General features: G+C 43.6%; 1 protein-coding gene across 1 annotated transcript in view; it reads right to left on the reverse strand.

Moving 5' to 3' along the window:
* LOC121005462 (galectin-9-like) overlaps positions 1-20,163 on the reverse strand; it is a 47,251-nt gene that overhangs the window by 8,806 nt on the left and 18,282 nt on the right. The window contains exon 5 of the mRNA XM_040438231.1: positions 7,032-7,233. Within this exon, the coding sequence (XP_040294165.1) occupies positions 7,032-7,233 (202 nt within the window). The remainder of the gene's footprint in view (positions 1-7,031; positions 7,234-20,163) is intronic.

Consider the following 20,163-nt stretch of genomic DNA (forward strand, 5'->3'; position numbering starts at 1 on the left):
CTACAGTGCAAAGAAGCCATTTCTAAGCAAGATCCACAAGCTCAGGCGTTTTCACTGGGCCAGGGATCATTTAAAATGGAGTGTGGCAAAATGGAAGACTGTTCTGTGGTCAGACGAGTCACGATTCAAAGTTCTTTTTGGAAATCTGGGACGCCATGTCATCCGGACCAAAGAGGACAAGGACAACCCAAGTTGTTATCAACGCTCAGTTCAGAAGCCTGCATCTCTGATGGTATGGGGTTGCATGAGTGCGTGTGGCATGGGCAGCTTGCATGTTTGGAAAGGCACCATCAATGCAGAAAAATATATTCAGGTTCTAGATCAACATATGCTCCCATCCAGACGTCATCTCTTTCAGGGAAGACCCTGCATTTTTCAACAAGATAATGCCAGACCACATTCTGCATCAATCACAACATCATGGCTGCGTAGGAGAAGGATCCGGGTACTGAAATGGCCAGTCTGCAGTCCAGATCTTTCACCTATAGAGAACATTTGGCGCATCATAAAGAGGAAGGTGCAACAAAGAAGGCCCAAGACGATTGAACAGTTAGAGGCCTGTATTAGACAAGAATGGGAGAGCATTCCTATTTCTAAACTTGAGAAACTGGTCTCCTCAGTCCCCAGACGTCTGTTGAGTGTTGTAAGAAGAAGGGGAGATGCCACACAGTGGTGAAAATGGCCTTGTCCCAACTTTTTGGGGATTTGTTGACACCATGAAATTCTGATTCAACATATTTTTCCATTAAAATGGTACATTTTCTCAGTTTAAACTTTTGTTCCGTGATTTATGTTCTATTCTGAATAAAATATTAGAAGTTGGCACCTCCACATCATTGCATTCAGTTTTTATTCACGATTTGTATAGTGTCCCAACTTTTTTGGAATCCGGTTTGTAAAATGAAATATAATTTTCTGTGTCTCTTACCAAGTCCTAGTAGGAATCTCACTTCTGCTCCTAGGAAAGCTGGGTGGTCCATCATAGCGCATCTCACCATGGCTTTCATCTTGATAGAACCCTCTAGAGAGCTTTACTTGTCTTCTCCGCTCTCCTTTTCTCTCTTTTTCTCTTCTCTTCCTCTTTTACCCTCTGTGTATGGTTTATGATCACAACCTTATCAGTTAGACCCACCTTCCTAGTTTGGAACTTTCCAATCATTGTCGGATGGGCGTGACCATTGATAAAAATGTGACATCATAAACTTACCCAGAATGCACTTTTGCTATTGTTGTATTGTCACCTACTGATACCTAGGTGGCACTGCTGCATAAGCTATTTGCATCATAGTATAAGGGGTTAACTTATGTAAGTCTGAATATACATTTTGACCTTAGAAGCTTTAATTCAAAGCCATAGGGATTAATTCTGACACTTGTAGCAATTAGAGACAGACCTCTAGGCGTCTCTCTGAATGTTTCTCACACTGTTGATTTATGGATCATAAATAACTTGAATGGCTTTGATTTCTCACAGAGATATCAGTACCTCTTGTCATGCCAAAGATGTGAATAATTGTTACAAGACACATCTTTACAGACACTCTTTTTGAGACAGATATTCTCCTAATGATAAATATATATATAATATACTGGATACATGTTGTCTTCGTAACATATAACAATATAATACAGTATAAATATATATATATATATATATATATATATATATATATATGTCCTACTGATTGTCTTATGCTAAGGACTAACTAAGGTTCATTAAATGAATACATGAATTATATATTTTGCTTCATTAATAAATATCAAATTGTATAGGTAATGATCACCAGCTGCATAGAGCTTATCTTTATCTCCCGTCATAAATTTAAAAGTAGACAAGGAGAGGCCTCTTCTCAGACTGGTACATTCATGAGAAGAATAACACTGAAGTAGAAACCTTTGTATGACCTTACTTCGGCCTACTCAGGACATACAAAATTGCAACTATAGTCGAGCATGGCTCTTAAAAGGCAATGAACATCCATTTACCTATGAAAAGGCACAACAAGTACAAACAATTCCCCCTTCTTGGTGCCAGTACAAAAACAAAAGAGTAGATCATATGTCCCCACAGTGCTCCACATAATGTGTGACAGTACATAATGCCCCTATTTAGTGCCGCCAGCATAGTGGCAAACAAAAATGAATAACCTCAAATACTTACTTCCATGCGGCTGTCAGTAATGCGGTGCAGGCCCCTTCCGGCCTGTTTACTGGGCTGCATGCTCAGGTGGTGCAATGACGATTGCACATTGTGGCACCTGTGCCAGCCTCTAATAGGGTACAGGCACTAGGCCTGAAGCCGATCAGATGGAAAGGCGGTGCAGGGAGACATTGCTCCCATGCCCCGGATGCAGCATCTAAATGTATTGTCATCCTGAGGATACATCATTTGTGGTGCGGCACTGGCAAGGGATGCCCTGTAGGCCCCCCTGGATTAGAGGCCTGGTCGCAATTGCGTCCTCTACAACCCCTTTAGTTACACCTATGAATACAAGTGTGTGTCGTGTGCCTTACAATACAGAGAGTAGAATTTTTAAATCTCTGAGAGAAAATCTGTCAGGGCATCTCTAGACAGTTTGATAGATCATAAATATTAATTGCTTCACAACCCCTTTAAGTGTTGGTGTGTGTGGGGCAGGAAATCTTATAGTAGATTGGCAACCTGTGTTTTAAACTAGAGAAAGCTTTTTTCAGAATCTGGATATTTGAATGCACATAAGACATTAGGACTGTACTGTACTGTTACAGGATGGAGTGAAGTTGACTTTTGAGTCTGAAACCATGCCTTGGAGCCAGGGATCACAGCATTCCCCCTGCTCCTCCTCCTTGCAGCCCCAGAGAAGCCTTTCAGTAGAGTCCTCTCTGTTTTCACTGCCCCTTCCTAGTGGGGTACCTTTTTTCCCTAAGAAAAGTCAACAAAACTCCACCACAACCTATGGCAGAGAGTCAAGAGAGTCTCCCTGTTGACAACTTATGTGAGAGCAGTCAGCATTTGAACTAACCTGAGGAAGAGGTTCAGGAGGGGACCTAGAGACCCGATACATAGCTGTGTTAAAGGTGCTAATAGTGACACTAATAGCCACAGTATGGGCAGTGGGGGGAAGCAACAGTGGCAGACAGGTCAAATACGAAGCAGGGAATGAGGAGGGGAACCAAGGAGCCCACCATGATATATTACAGTCTGATAAAAATGTCAGGAAGGGAGAGTACGCCGATGATGATTGGGTGTTAGACAGGAGCTGGGAGTCGGAATCGGGGTGCTGAAGAGGAGGAGGATAAATCTGAGGAGAAGGGTGGTGGCCATGGTGGCAATATAGAGTGGATGCAATGTATGGCCAAAAGCTCCCAAAGAACTGGCAAGGCCAAATCTGTTTACATTGAGGTCAACTAGGGAACTGGTTATGCATACTAATACTGTAAGCAAAGGTGATAAACTGTGACAGTCTCTAACATGACAGTAGTCAGAAGATCTAAGAGACTGGCTGCACGTGATGTGATCTGACAGTCTATTTGGTTTCACTTGTTTTCAGTCTTGTTGCTGGTATGACCATACCTCTTGTCTTAGTGGTCATTACAACTCCTCTATTTTTTTGGCTTCACCCATCATGCTATGCGGTTGATAGCTTCAGTTTGGTATTGGAAGTGCTGGGGTGTGATCCTCTTCTGCGTTCCTGCTCGTCCATTTACTTCAGAAGTTAAGTGTTACTTCTCTTTCATATTTTGTTGTCTTTTGTTACTAGGCCTCAGGGAGACGCTGGTTCTTTCATATTGGAAGGAACAGGCCGTCTCAAGTCCAGACACTACTCCAGGGCTATTCAGGGTTTCCAGGGTCTTAGATTCCAGTGTATGAACATTCCTACCCTCAAGGTCCCTTCATACGGATAGGAGTCAGGGCTAGGATTAGGGTTTCCATAGGTGGTGTCCGTTTCCCTTTCCCTTGCTTTGAGGCCTAGTTCCTTTTCCCTTCCCTCCTGTTGTCGGTGTGGTGTTCCCTCCCACATCACTACGTGACATAAACATGCCAGACTTACGCCAAGCAGGCATTAATCTGCCTCCTCCACCTCATCCTCCTTAAACATCCTCCGATCCCAAACACCAGCAGAGCACAATGCTGCTCCCACTCGCCCCCCCCCCCCTTTCCTTCTTATAACATGTGTCAAGTCAGGTGTTGACATCTAGTGTTGGACCTCGGAGAGAATAGCCACAAAGGTGAGCAGTTGCTAAAGTAGATAAAGCAGCAAACATCCCGCTAGCTGTCACATCATCAACTCCAACGGCAAGGTGGTCAACAACCATAGCCGAAATAGCATGGCCAGCCTGAATCTGGAGGAAATAACACATGTTCCTTGGATTTTGCATGTCATTAAGCTAATAGTGCAACGCTTTTGAAAAAAGTACACTGGCTTGCGCAAGGTGCTGGCAATATCCAGTAAACTGTCCAAGCATTCGAGCCATTCTTACATGGCAAGTAGCGCACCCCTGGACTAGCAGCGACAGAATGGCCTGTCACTACACTGCTTAATATGCATTGTTCTAACTGGAATTCAACATTGCACTTGCTAGAGCGTCTGTACGAACAATGGAAAGCCATTAACGATTTTGTCATGCACCAAACCGCTTTGGCAGCAGGGAGAAAGTGTTACTTCGAGGTCAGTCAGTGGCAGATCACCCAAGAGGCCTGTTAGGTGCTGAAGCTCTTCGGACATGCCACAAAGTTTGTCAGCAGGGACAAATGCAGCATGAACAATCTCAAACCCATCATATTTTTCTTAGAAAAGACGTTATATACCAATTTTCAGAGCAATTGGAGCCAATTTGGTTTGGGCTAAATCGATTCGGGTCCGAACCAAACCTTTTCAAAAATTCTGAGAATCAGAACCAAACCAAATATCAACAGTTTCGCTTAACTGTAGTCTCTCTGATTCTGCTTTCCCACCATTGGGAAACCTTTTAGAGCTCATGTACACAAGCAATCCTGCTTTCATGTTAGCTGGCATACATCTGTGTGCAACTGTGCATTACAGAGGCTATCCCACAAAGATATGTGATTTATTTAGTATATAAAATGAGAATGCTCGGACTGGGAGAAAACGTCTGTATGTGGGTAAGTAACTGGCTCAATGATAGGAAACAGAGGGTGGTTATTAACGGTACACACTCAGATTGGGTCACTGTCACTAGTGGGGTACCTCAGGGGTCAGTATTGGGCCCTATTCTCTTCAATATATTTATTAATGATCTTGTAGAAGGCTTGCATAGTAAAGTATAAATTTTCGCAGATGACACTAAACCTTGTAAAGTAATTAACACTGAAGAGGACAGTATACTGTATATATACTACAGAGGACAGTATACTGTATATATACTACAGAGGACAGTATACTGTATATACACCACAGAGGACAGTATACTGTATATACACTACAGAGGACAGTATACTGTATATATACTACAGAGGACAGTATACTGTGTATATATATACTACAGAGGACAGTATACTACTACAGAGGGATCTGGATAGATTGGAGGCTTGGGCAGATAAGTGGCAGATGAGGTTTAACACTGATAAATGTAAAGTTATGCACATGGGAAGGAATAATGCAAGTCACCCGTACATACTAAATGATAAAACACTCGGTAACACTGACATGGAAAAGGATCTAGGAATTTTAATAAACAGCAAATTAAGCTGCAAAAACCAGTGTCAGGCAGCTGCTGCCAAGGCCAATAAGATAATGTGTTGCATCAGAAGGGGCATAGATGCCCGTGATGAGAACATAATCCTACCACTTTACAAATCGCTAGTCAGACCACACATGGAGTACTGTGTACAGTTCTGGGCTCCAGTGAACAAGGCAGACATAGCAGAGCTGGAGAGGGTCCAGAGGAGGGCAACTAAAGTAATAACTGGAATGGGGCAACTACAGGACCCTGAAAGATTATCAACATTAGGGTTATTCACTTTAGAAAAAAGACGACTGAGAGGAGATCTAATTACTATGTATATATATATATCAGGGGTCAGTACAGAGATCTATCCCATCATCTATTTATCCCCAGTACTGTGACTGTGACGAGGGGACATCCTCTGCGTTTGGAGGAAAGAAGGTTTGTACACAAACATAGAAGAGGGTTCTTTACGGTAAGAGCAGTGAGACTATGGAACTCTCTGCCTGAGGAGGTGGTGATGGTGAGTACAATAAAGGAATTCAAGAGGGGCCTGGATGTATTTCTGGAGTGTAATAATATTACAGGATATAGCTACTAGAGAGGGGTCGCTGATCCAGGGAGTTATTCTGATGTCTGATTGGAGGCGGGAAGGAATTTTTTATTCCCCATAAAGTGGGGAAAATTGGCTTCTACCTCACAGTTTTTTTTTTGTTGCCAGGATAGCAGGATAGCAGGCCGAACTGGATGGACAAATGTATTTTTTTTCGGCCTTATGTACTATGTTACTATGTTACTATCATGTAATGGGGGATCAACCCTATGGAGACACTTGATCCGAAGAAGTGCTCTGGTCCCTCTTCTTAATGGAGCAGTAGTGTGCATTGCGGTCCACTTCTTCATTAACTTCATTAAGATTAGGATCACGGGAGTTCCCATTGGTTGGCCCCTGGTGATCCAACGGCCTCCCATATCCAGTAGATTCACATTGAACCCTACATCACTGGCTTGCCTACTGAATACAGGAGGAGACAGAGCGAGACGCTGATACACAGTTACAGTATGATCAGTCTCGCCTGTACTGTTATTCAGAAGCAAATTTGCTTGGAAAGTACTTCATTGTGCTCACTCCTGTAAGTGTCTGTCTATATCATTGGAGGTGCATGCTAAAGGAGATCATTTTATAAGACAAACTATAAGATGTCAAGCCTCACGTTAGCATGTACAGTAATTAAAAAATGTGTGTGGTGAACATTAGGGCTCACATCAAATCACAATCATGGTATCCTAGAGAAAGGAGAAAATATTAAAAACAAGCATAAAAAAGAAAAGAAATCAGATAATGTTGCTTTCCGTAAACCTACTTTATATGACTCATCTGTAACTAGGAACCGGAGTTCGAAAGGTTTTTCCCTAGCAAATGGCATCTCGGACTTCGCTTCACTCTGCAGCCAATTGTTATTTCTCCTTCCATTGCTAATAACTTGTCCTTCCTCCAAACGAGGATTAAACTGGTAGGCAATATCACTCTTCTGTACATCACCAGTCCGGAAATTCACATCAAACCTGAAAGAAAAAATGATCAGCCATCATGAATACAATAGTTTACAGATTAGAGGAACAGAACATGTTCAGTGGAAGATACAAAAAAAAGACGATCATGGAGAGATTTACACCTTTCAGTGTTTTTGCACATGTTCTTGGTTTTTGGCCTTCAGATACAGAAGCAAAATCCTGACTGCTATGAGTTATGATTTAATCATGTGAATCAAGCTATTAAATTACCTCGACCGATGTCATTTGTCAGAGAAATAAATACATTTGTAGATAATAAAAAAAAAAAACTACAGCAACTAAATGTCAGCTCTCTGTGATTTGTCAATTGAAATGGAAAATGTACCGGTAATCAATCCCATGCAGTGCATTCGGAAAGTCTGGAGACCCTTTTACTTTTTTCACATTTTGTTGGGTCTTGTGCTAAAATAAACAAAAATTCCAGATTCCGCCCCCCCCCCCCCCCCATATCATTCTGCACTTACAGAATAGAATGTTTGAAATCTTTGATAATTTATTGAAAAGTATTTTTTTCTTGCATTGACATAAGTATTCAGGACTTAGCTGAAGCCCCTTTGGCAGTGATCCCAGCCTCCAGTCTTCTTAAGGATAATGCGAAAAGGTTTGCACTAGTGATAAGCGAGCATGCTCGGCCGAATACCTGTTTAGCTCCAGCATCGCTATGCTCGGCAGATCCGAGTGGTCGGCCGAATACTGCGGGTGCTTGAATACAATTTAATACAATGGAAGTCAATGAGAGACAACCAGGCACCCCCTGCTCGGAAGAGAAGAGGGTGTCTGGTTCACAAAAAAAGGTTAGAAATTGATGGAAACCCCATCAATATGGTTTGGCAACAGCATTAAAGGGATTCTGTCACCTCTTTTTACCCTATTGAGATGCGGACATGCAGGGCTAGATCGCCGCTAGCACCGCCTGTATCCAGAAATCTCCTACTTGCTCACAGTCAGATCGCCGTAATCTCGCGGTGCGCCGTGCCGGCATAGTGTTCCTTCCCTGTGCTGGCATCAGCCTCAGGGAATGAACTGCGCATGCGCGAGCTTGCGCACTGCAATATTACGGCGATCTGACTTTGTGAGCAAGGAGAAGATTCCTGGATACAGGTGATGCTGGGCTCCTCCACAGGGGGGCGTGGCTGGGCTCCAGAACGGTTAGTGCAGCCCCTTGGGCTCCTTACCAGGCTGATTTACATATATATAAAATCATTTTTCACACTCAATAAAACCACTCAGAGATATGGGACAGGTATATTGCGGACATGCTAGCGGCGATCTAGCCGTGCATGTCCGCATCTCTATAGGGTAAAAAGAGGTGACAGAATCCATTTAAGAGAATGGCTGGATGCGTCTTAGACTCCTATTATGTACAACATACAATAGACAACCACACAAAGGCTATATGCCAAAAGCCAGGTATGTGCAAGCCATAAATCTATCCATGAGACAGATAACAGCCAGCATACCTTACAATGGCAGCCTTGTGCACTATGAGATATTCCAAACCAGCTCTCATCTGACTGAGAACCAGTAAACCTCAAAGTTATTTTGCATCTATTGGATGGCTTGGGTGGACCTGCACACCTACAGTCGTGGCCAAAAGTTTTGAGAATGGCAAAAATATTAGTTTTCACAAAGTTTGCTGCTAAACTGCTTTTAGATCTTTGTTTCAGTTGTTTCTGTGATGTAGTGAAATATAATTACACGCACTTCATACGTTTCAAAGGCTTTTATCGACAATTACATGACATTTATGCAAAGAGTCAGTATTTGCAGTGTTGGCCCTTCAATTCGACTGGGCATGCTCTCAATCAACTTCTGGGCCAATTCCTGACTGATAGCAACCCATTCTTTCATAATCACTTCTTGGAGTTTGTCAGAATTAGTGGGTTTTTGTTTGTCCACCCGCCTCTTGAGGATTGACCACAAGTTCTCAATGGGATTAAGATCTGGGGAGTTTCCAGGCAATGGACCCAAAATGTCAACGTTTTGGTCCCCGAGCCACTTAGTTATCACTTTTGCCTTATGGCACGGTGCTCCATCGTGCTAGAAAATGCATTGTTCTTCACCAAACTGTTGTTGGATTGTTGGAAGAAGTTGCTGTTGGAGGGTGTTTTGGTACCATTCTTTATTCATGGCTGTGTTTTTGGGCAAAATTGTGAGTGAGCCCACTCCCTTGGATGACAAGCAACCCCACACATGAATGGTCTTAGGATGCTTTACTGTTGGCATGACACAGGACTGATGGTAGCGCTCACCTTTTCTTCTCCGGACAAGCCTTTTTCCAGATGCCCCAAACAATCGGAAAGAGGCTTCATCGGAGAATATGACTTTGCCCCAGTCCTCAGCAGTCCATTCACCATATTTTCTGCAGAATATCAATCTGTCCCTGATGTTTTTTTTGGAGAGAAGTGGCTTCTTTGCTGCCCTTCTTGACACCAGGCCATCTTCTAAAAGTCTTCACCTCACTGTGCGTGCAGATGCGCTCACACCTGCCTGCTCCCATTCCTGAGCAAGCTCTGCACTGGTGGCACTCCAATCCCGCAGCTGAATCCTCTTTAGGAGACGATCCTGGCGCTTGCTGGACTTTCTTGGACGTCCTGAAGCCTTCTTAACAAGAATTGAACCTCTTTCCTTGAAGTTCTTGATGATCCTATAAATTGTTGATTGAGGTGCAATCTTAGTAGCCACAATATCCTTGCCTGTGAAGCCATTTTTATGCAACGCAATTATGGCTGCACGCGTTTCTTTGCAGGTCACCATGGTTAACAATGGAAGAACAATGATTTCAAGCATCACCCTCCTTTTAACATGTCAAGTCTGCCATTTTAACCCAATCAGCCTGACATAATGATCTCCAGCCTTGTGCTCGTCAACATTCTCACCTGAGTTAACAAGACGATTGCTGAAATGATCTCAGCAGGTCCTTTAATGACAGCAATGAAATGCAGTGGAAAGTTTTTTTGGGGATTAAGTTAATTTTCATGGCAAAGAAGGACTATGCAATTCATCTGATTACTCTTCATAACATTCTGGAGTATATGCAAATTGCTATTATAAAAACTTAAGGAGCAACTTCTCCAATTTCCAATATTTATGTAATTCTCTAAACTTTTGGCCACGACTGTAGATCAATATCATTAGGGCGACAAAAAGTTTTCCGATTGTCCTAAAATAATATTCAATAACCTTTCTATACAGTTTTGTCATGTAAAAACTAATTTGCATGAACATGGGCTTATAGGAAAGACATGCAAATGAGCAGAATCTGCCTTGTTTTTCAGCTGTCATAAGACTATGAAAACCAATAGAGGGCGCTATTGAGTTATGAACAGCGCCCTCTATTGGTTTTACAGTCTTATGACAAGTCTAATATTCTTTTCAGAAGACTATGAAACCAATAGAGGGCGCTGTTCATAACTCAATAGCGCCCTCTATTGGTTTTCATAGTCTTATGACAAGAATATTAGACTGATTCTTATGACAAGCTTATTAGCCTTTTGCATGGAAAATTCGCGATTAGAATATTCGCAATCTACACTAGGATGAAATCTGACACTGGGAAAGCTGGGTAATAACTCGCAATCTACACTGAGTTATTACCCAGCTTTTCCAGTGTCAGATATTATCACTGCCTTACTACATAATTATTACATAATATTTGCTATATTGCTATATATTTTTTTTTAGAATATTACGAATATTCTAAAAAACTAATATATAGCAATATAGCGAATATTATGTAATAATTATGCTTGGAGAAGAAACATTTCAAAGTTGATCAAGAAAAATGGTAGGCCCCAGAATTGAACAGAACTTTCAGAATGCATTGTATCTGTCATAATCCATGTTTGTACTTATGATCAGGAAACTCAGCCTTTGTCTGGCTTCAAATGTTGTTTTTGGCCTTAGGAAATCAGAGAATTAAATATAGTTTTTTCTAACCGCCAATTATAGTGCATCTGCCAAGAAGTGTAACTGCCTCTGGTAAAGATGGGTAACTGCCAAGCTTAGTGCATCTCTGAAGAGATGTGTTGTAATCAATAAGCTAGTGCCCTCTATGAGAGAGAGCAAGACTGCCATCACTGAGTTAGCTCAATACTGAGAAAACCTGCTTTGTTTGTGTCATTCATTGCGCTAGCCTTGCTTGGGGCCCCGTGTTAAAGTGAGAAGTCAAGGGAAAATCTTACAATTAAAGGCTATGTACACTTTTGGAGGATTTTTTTTTTACATGATTGCATTTTACTAATTTTTGGCTAAAAATCATATTTTCAATTGGCCTTTATTAAAAGGTTTCTGTCACTTGAAAAATGGGTATTAACCACTTCAGCCCCCCTAGCTTAAACCCCCTTAATGACCAGACCACTTTTTACAATTCTGCACTACACTACTTTCACGGTCATACAACTTACCACCCAAATAAATTTTACCTCCTTTTCTTCTCACTAATAGAGCTTTCATTTGGTGGTATTTCATTGCTGCTGACATTTTAACTTTTTTGTTATTAATCGAAATTGACCGAAATTTTTGCAAAATTTTTCACTTTCTGTTGTAAAATTTTTCAAACAAAACTACATTTTTATATATATTTTTCTCTAAACTTATTGTTATACATGTCTTTGATAAAAAAAAATGCAATAAGTGTATATTTATTGGTTTGCGCAAAAGTTATAGCGTTTACAAACTATGGTACAAAAATGTGAATTTCCGCATTTTGAATCAGCTCTGACTTTCTGAGCACCTGTCATGTTTCCTGAGGTTCTACAATGCCCAGACAGTAGAAACACCCCACAAATGACCCCATTTCGGAAAGTAGACACCCTAAGGTATTCGCTGATGGGCATAGTGAGTACATGGAAGTTTTTATTTTTTGTCACAAGTTAGCGGAAAATGATATATATATATTTTTTTCTTACAAAGTCTCATATTCCACTAACTTGTGACAAAAAATAAAATTTTATATGAACTCGCCATACCCCTCACGGAATACCTTGGGGTGTCTTCTTTCCAAAATGGGGTCACTTGTGGGGTATTTATACTGCCCTGGCATTTTAGGGGACCTAAAGCGTGAGAAGTAGTTTGGAATCCAAATGCGTAAAAAATGCCCTGTGAAATCCTAAAAGTACTCATTGGAATTTGGGCCCCTTTGCGCACCTAGGCTGCAAAAAAGTGTCACACATGTGGTATTGCCGTACTCAGAAGAAGTAGGGCAATGTGTTTTGGGGTGTATTTTTACATATACCCATGCTGGGCGAGAGAAATATCTCTGTAAAAGACAACTTTTCCCATTTTTTTTATACAAAGTTGTCATTTTACAGAGATATTTCTGTCACCCAGCATGGGTATATGTAAAAATACACCCCAAAACACATTGCCCTACTTCTCCTGAGTACGGCGATACCACATGTGTGACTCTTTTTTGCAGCCTAGGTGCGCAAAGGGGCCCAAATTCCAATGAGTACCTTTTAGGAGGGCATTTTTAGGCATTTGGATTCCAGACTTCTTCTCACGCTTTAGGGCCCCTAAAATGCCAGGGCAGTATAAATACCCCACAAATGACCCCATTTTGGAAAGAAGACACCCCAAGGTATTCCGTGAGGGGCATGGCGAGTTCATAGAAGTTTTTTTTTTTTGGCACAAGTTAGCAGAAAATGATTATTATTATTTTTTTTCTCACAGTCTCCCTTTCCGCTAACTTATGACAAAAAGTTCAATCTTTCATGTACTCAATATGCCCCCCAGAGAATACCTTGGGGTGTCTACTTTCCAAAATGGGGTCATTTGTGGGGTGTGTTTACTGTTCTGGCATTTTGGGCGGGGCTAAATTGTGAGCAACCCTGTAAAGCCTAAAGGTACTTGTTGGACTTTAGGCTCCTTTACGCACCTAGGCTGCCAAAAAGTGTCCCACATGTGGTATCGCCGTACTCAGGAGAAGTAGGGCAATGTGTTTTGGGGTGTATTTTTACATGTACCCATGCTGGGTGAGAGAAATATCTCTGTAAATTTACAACTTTGTATAAAAAAATGGGAAAAGTTGTCTTTTACAGAGATATTTATCTCACACAGTATGGATATATGTAAAAATACACCCCAAAACACATTGCCCTACTTCTCCTGAGTACGGTGATACCACATGTGTGACACTTTTTTGCAGCCTAGGTGCGCAAAGGGGCCCAAATTCCAAAGAGTATCTTTATGATTTCACAGGGCATTTTTTACACATTTGGATTCCAAACTACTTCTCACGCTTTAGGGCCCCTAAAATGCCAGGGCAGTATAAATACCCCACAAGTGACCCCATTTTGGAAAGAAAACACCCCAAGGTATTCCGTGAGGGGCATGGCGAGTTCCTAGAATATTTTTTTTTTGGCACAAGTTAGCGGAAAATGATTTTTATTTTTATTTTTATTTTTTCTCTTACAAAGTCTCATATTCCACTAACTTGTGACAAAAAAATTTTTTTTACATGAACTCGCCATGCCCCTCACGAAATACCTTGGGGTGTCTTCTTTCCAAAATGGGGTCACATGTGGGGTATTTATACTGCCCTGGCATTTTAGGGGCCCTAAAGCGTGAGAAGAAGTCTGGAATATAAATGTCTAAAAAAAATTACGCATTTGGATTCCGTGAGGGGTATGGTGAGTTCATGTGAGATTTTATTTTTTGTCACAAGTTAGTGGAATATGAGACTTTGTAAGAAAAAAAAAGAAATAATCAATTTCTGCTAACTTGTGCCAAAAAAAAAAATCTTCTATGAACTCGCCATGCCCCTCAAAAGTGATCTTTATAGCTCCGCAGCGATTTTACAGTGTTTTTGCAGTAATCAGAAAAAAAAATTCTGTCACTGCGGTGGGGCGGACTGAATGCAAGTGTGATCAGGCCTGATCGGGCGAACACTGCGTTTTTTGTAGAGCCTATAGAACATGTCCTATTCTTGTCCGCAATTGCGGACAAGAAAAGGCATTTTCTATATAGTTCTGGCAATGTGCAGATCCGCAAAATGCGGAAAGCACATTGCCGGCGTCCGTGTTTTGCGGATCCGCGGTGTCCTTGTACGGACGTCTGAATGGAGCCTTACAGGGGGGTGATCAATGACAGGGGGGTGATCAGGGAGTCTATATGGGGTGATCACCCCCCTGTTAGGCTCCATTCAGACGTCCGTATGTGTTTTGTGGATCCGCGTATCCGTGGATCCGCAAAACACATACGGACGTCTGAATGGAGCCTTACAGGGGGGTGATCAATGACAGGGGGGTGTTTAGGGAGTCTATATGGGGTGATCACCCCCCTGTCACCACAAAATTCAAGGAAATCTGGTTTTGCAGCAAATCAAATTTTCCCTAAACTTCAGATCCAGTTCCGCTTTGGATGCTTATATTCACTCATCATTAGTTGTAACCACTGGCTCCAAGGAATAGTGTCATACTCAGAATTGACCTCCTTATCATACTGCTGTGACTAAGAGGAGGATTGAGCCATTCAGTCCACAATCTCCTCCTCTTTATCTTAAATAATAATCTCTGTGCCAGTCTGAAGTGAGGGACAACTATGGTCTTCTGCAACTACAAATAATACCAGCCAAATGGCTAGTCCTGCTACTGCTGTTAGAACTACTACAGATTAGGGATGAGCGAACCCGAACGTACCGAATTTTGGGGTGTCCGTGACACGGACCCGAACCCGAACATTTTCGTAAAAGTCCGGGTTCGGGTTCGGTGTTCGGCGCTTTCTTGGCGCTTTTTGAAATGCTGCAAAGCAGCCAATCAACAAGCGTCATACTACTTGCCCCAAGAGGCCATCACAGCCTTGCCTACTATTGGCATGGCTGTGATTGGCCAGTGCAGCATGTGACCCAGCCTCTATTTAAGCTGGAGTCACGTAGCGCCACACGTCACTCAGCTCTGATCAGTGTAGGGAGAGGTTGCAGCTGCTGTTAGGGCGAGATTAGGCAGGGATTAACTCAGCAAAAACACTTAATTCAGTGATCGATCTACAGCTGTGGATCATTGAACTGCTGCCATTTAATTGCTCACTGTTTTTAGGCTGCCCAGAGCGTTTTTATGTCACTTTTTTCTTGGGTGATCGGCGGCCATTTTGTGTCTTGTGGTGCGCCAGCACAAGCTGCCACCAAGTCCATTTAACCATCAATAGTGTGGTTATTTTTTTGCTATATCCTACATCAGGGGCTTGGCTGTGCTTGCTATTTTATTGAGGGGTAAAATACAATTGTGTCATGCCCCACTCTGACGATGTGCGGAGGTCGGCCAGGATTGCAGCACGAGTTTAGTGTTTGTTTTGGAGTCGTGCTGGATCCGCCCCTCATCAGGTGCACTGGGTGGAGTCATTAGTTTAAATAGCTCCTCTGCCCAGTGCCCTGAGCAGATTATATTCATTGTTGTGATCTTGGAAGCTAGGAAGGAAGGTTGGCTGTCTGCTCCAGCTCAGGAAGATAAGTGTTGTTTCTAGTTGGTTGCTTTGTGTCATCTTTCCCATCCAGGTTCTGTGCGAGCAGGCTGCTCCTATTTCCCACTTCACCATCTCAGGGAATTCAGGGTTTTGTCAGCCCAGGCACGGGGACATCTCAGATCTACCTTCAAGATCTGTAGATGGGCTGAGCAGTGCAGAGAAAGAGGTCAGGGATTAGCTAGGAGGTGACCCTTCCCTGTCTCTCGCCCAGAGCCTGGTTGGTTCGTTATCTGTCATACTGAGTGCATGCCCGCCGTGACATTATAATCCGCCATACTGTGACTGCCATCACTCAGCGCTTTTGTGATGGCGTCAATTGATGCACTGGTTGACCGCATGCAGGCTTTATCCCTAGAGGTTGTGGATCTGCGTGGTACGGTCACACAGTGTCAGAGGTTTCTGGCATCAGGTACAGGTCAAATTGGTGGGGAGCCTAAAGTCGCTCTTCCCGACAGATTTACAGGGAGTATGGATGATTTTTTCCGCTTTAAAGAGTCATGCAAATTTCGTCAGGTAATGAGGATCAGAGGGTTGGTATCATCATGTCTCTGCTTAAAGGGGACGCTCAATCCTGGGCTTTTTCTCTGCCGCCCGGTACTCTGGCTCTCCGGTCAGTGGAGGAATTTTTCCAAGCCCTGGGATTGATTTACGATGACCCAGATCGGGTCTCGATGGCAGAATCGAAATTGCGTAACTTACTGCAGGGTGAACTTACTGCAGAGGGTTACTGACAGAGTTTAGGAGGTGGGCTACTGAGTCGGGGTGGAACGACCCCGGATTACGTAGTCAGTTTTGTCAGGGGTTATCTGAAAGGTTGAAGGATGCCCTGGCTTTTCATGAGTATCCGGATACTTTAGAGAATGCAATGTCTTTGGCTATACGGTTGGATAGACGTATCCGAGAGAGGGGTAAGGGTCCCTCCGTGCAGGGGATCCCTCCTGCGTGTGGTTTTGTTTCTTCTTCTGCCCAGGGTGATATTGCTTATAACTCTGGAGTAGCGGAGGAACCCATGCAATTGGGTCAGATTTCTTGCCATTCTGATAGTAGAGACTTTAGGAAATTGCACAAACTATGTTACTTTTGTGGAAAGAGGGGTCATTTTATTTTTTCTTGTCCTCATGTTAAATCACAGGTGGAAGAGAAAAGGAAAAAAGAAAAAAAAAACTCCCTCACACTTGGTAGTATGAATGGTGTGGTGGAGCAGACAGGTATGCAAGCTCCCTGCAGTTCCCGTTTTCTCCTTTCAGCTATGGTGGCGCTAGAGTCAAAAAATGTGTTGGTTGATGTATTCCTTGATTGTGGTGCTGGGGTAAACCTAATTGACTTTCTTTTTCTTCAAGGCCTGGGACTAAGTCCTTGCACGTTAGAGAACGAGATTCGTGTTTTTGCAATTGATTCTTCCCCTCTTTCTCAAAGGAGTCTCACTCACATTGTTCATGGTATTCATTTAAGGGTGGGTGATTCACATGCTGAAATTATTTCTTGTTTTGTCATGAAGGATTTGCCAGCTCCTATAGTTTTGGGGTTGCCATGGTTGATTAGACCATCTAAGTCTCCAGTGGCAGTAGGTTTGTTCTTTGTGAAGAAAAAAGATGGATCACTGAGACCGTGTTTGGATTTCCGGGAGTTGAACCGTATTACAGTCCGGGATCCATATCCCCTGCCCTTGATCTCTGATCTTTTTGATCAGATTGTTGGAGCCAAGGTGTTCTCCAAGTTGGATTTGAGAGGAGCCTACAATCTGATCAGGATCAAGGAGGGGGATGAGTGGAAAACGGCCTTCAATACGCACGAGGGTCATTTTGAAAACCTGGTGATGCCTTTTGGGTTGACGAACGCGCCAGCAGTATTTCAGCGATTCGTCAATGACATTTTTCATCACTTGGTGGGGAGGTTCGTAGTAGTTTACCTGGATGACATTTTAATTTATTCTCCTGATCTGAAGACCCATCAGGATCATGTGAGACAGGTTTTGACGATCCTTCGGAAGAATAAGTTGTATGCCAAATTGGAGAAATGTTTGTTTGCGGTGCAAGAGCTTCCGTTCTTGGGATACATGCTTTCTGATTCCGGTTTTCGTATGGACCCCGAAAAGGTCCGGGCGGTTCTGGAGTGGGACCGACCAGAGAATCAGAAAGCTTTGATGCGGTTCTTGGGGTTTACAAATTATTATAGGAAATTTATTTCGAATTATTCTACCCTAGTAAAACCTCTTACTGATATGACCAAGAAGGGCGCCAATGTCTCTGTCTGGTCGGATGAGGCGTTGCAGGCCTTTTCGGCTGTTAAGGAGCGTTTTGCGTCCGCTCCCATTCTGGTGCAGCCGGATGTGTCTTAACCATTCGTAGTGGAGGTTGATGCATCAGAGGTGGGGGTTGGGGCGGTGCTGTCACAGGGTTCATCTCCTGGCAAGTGGGTCCCGTGTGCCTTCTTCTCCAAGAAGCTCTCGGTTGCCGAGAGGAATTATGATGTTGGAGATAGAGAGTTGTTGGCTATCAAGTTGGCCTTTGAGGAATGGCGCCACTGGTTGGAGGGGGCGTCTCACCCCGTTACGGTGTATACTGACCATAAGAATTTGGCTTACCTGCAATCTGCCAAGCGTCTGAACCCTAGGCAAGCCAGATGGTCACTTTTTTTTACCAGGTTCAATTTCGTAGTTACCTTTCGCCCAGGGGTCAAGAACGTCAAGGCTGATGCTTTGTCTCGCAGCTTCCCTGGGGGAGGTGATTCAGAAGATCCAGCGCCGATTTTGGCAGATGGAGTGGTGGTCTCCGCTCTGTACCCTGAATTGGAGATGGAGGTGTTGGGAGCTCAGGAGGGGGCTCCTGGTTCGTGTCCCCCAGGGAGGTTGTTTGTTCCTGAGGGCCTACGATACAAGGTGTTTAAGGAACATCACGATACTGTTCTCGCTGGACATCCTGGTGGTAAGTCCACCTGTGATCTGGTGTCCCGGAGGTTCTGGTGGCCAGGTTTGCGTAAGAGTATTGAGAATTACGTGGCAGCTTGTGAAACCTGCGCTCGGTCTAAGGTTGCTCATACTCGACCGCCTGGTTCACTTCTTCCATTGTCTATTCCATCTCGTCCTTGGACACATTTGTCCATGGACTTTATTACGGACCTACCGAGTTCCTCCGGGAGAACAGTGATTTTGGTGGTAGTCGATCGTTTCAGTAAAATGGCTCACTTTATACCACTAACAAGTCTGCCTAACGCTAAGACTCTTGCGCAGATTTTTGTGGATAATATTGTTAAATTGCACGGTATTCCTTCGGATATTGTCTCTGATAGGGGCACGCAGTTTGTCTCCAGGTTTTGGAGGGCGTTCTGCTCTCGACTTGGCATTCAACTTTCTTTCTCGTTGGCTTTTCATCCACAGTCGAATGGTCAGACGGAGCGTACCAATCAAAACCTGGAGACCTACTTGAGGTGCTTTGTGGCTGAGAATCAGGAGGACTGGTCCTCGTTCTTGCCCTTAGCAGAATTTGCATTGAATAACCGTAGGCAGGAGTCCACGGGTAAGTCGCCATTTTTTGGCGCATACGGTTTCCATCCTCAGTTTGGTACCTTTTCTGGGTCTGGTTCCTCCGGGATGCCAGAGGAGGAGAGATTCTCTTCTGCCTTATCCTCTATCTGGCGGGGGATTCAAGGGAATTTGGAGAGGATGGGTGAGAGGTATAAACGAATGGCTGACAGGAGACGTGTGACTGGTCCGGACCTGTGTGTGGGTGATTTGGTGTGGTTGTCCACTAGGAATATCAAGTTGAGAATGCCATCTTGGAAAGTGGGTCCAAGATTTGTTGGTCCATATAAGATTTCTGCTGTGCTCAATCCTGTGGCATTTCGACTTGATCTGCCGCAGACTTGGAGGATCCAAGATGTCTTCCACAAGTCTTTACTAAAAAAATATGTTAAACCGGTGGTACCATCGCCATTGCCTCCTCCTCCTGTTCTGGTCGAGGGAAACTTGGAGTTCGAGATCTCCAGGATTCTCGACTCGAGAGTTCTGCGGGGTTCCCTCCAGTACCTGGTTCACTGGAGGGGATACGGTCCTGAGGAGAGGATGTGGGTTCCGGTGTCAGATGTCAACGCCAGCCGTCTGGTGAGGGCCTTTCATAGGTCCCTTCCGGATAAGGTTGGTCCAGGGTGTCCGGAGGTCACCCGTAGAGGGGGGCGGGGTACTGTCATGCCCCACTCTGACGATGTGTGGAGGTCGGCCAGGATTGCAGCACGAGTTTAGTGTTTGTTTTGGAGTCGTGCTGGATCCGCCCCTCATCAGGTGCACTGGGTGGAGTCATTAGTTTAAATAGCTCCTCTGCCCAGTGCCCTGAGCGGATTATATTCATTATTGTGATCTTGGAAGCTAGGAAGGAAGGTTGGCTGTCTGCTCCAGCTCAGGAAGATAAGTGTTGTTTCTAGTTGGTTGTTTTGTGTCATCTTTCCCATCCAGGTTCTGTGCGAGCA

This window comes from Bufo bufo, chromosome 6 (assembly GCF_905171765.1).
Source record: "Bufo bufo chromosome 6, aBufBuf1.1, whole genome shotgun sequence".
Lineage (NCBI taxonomy): Eukaryota > Metazoa > Chordata > Amphibia > Anura > Bufonidae > Bufo > Bufo bufo.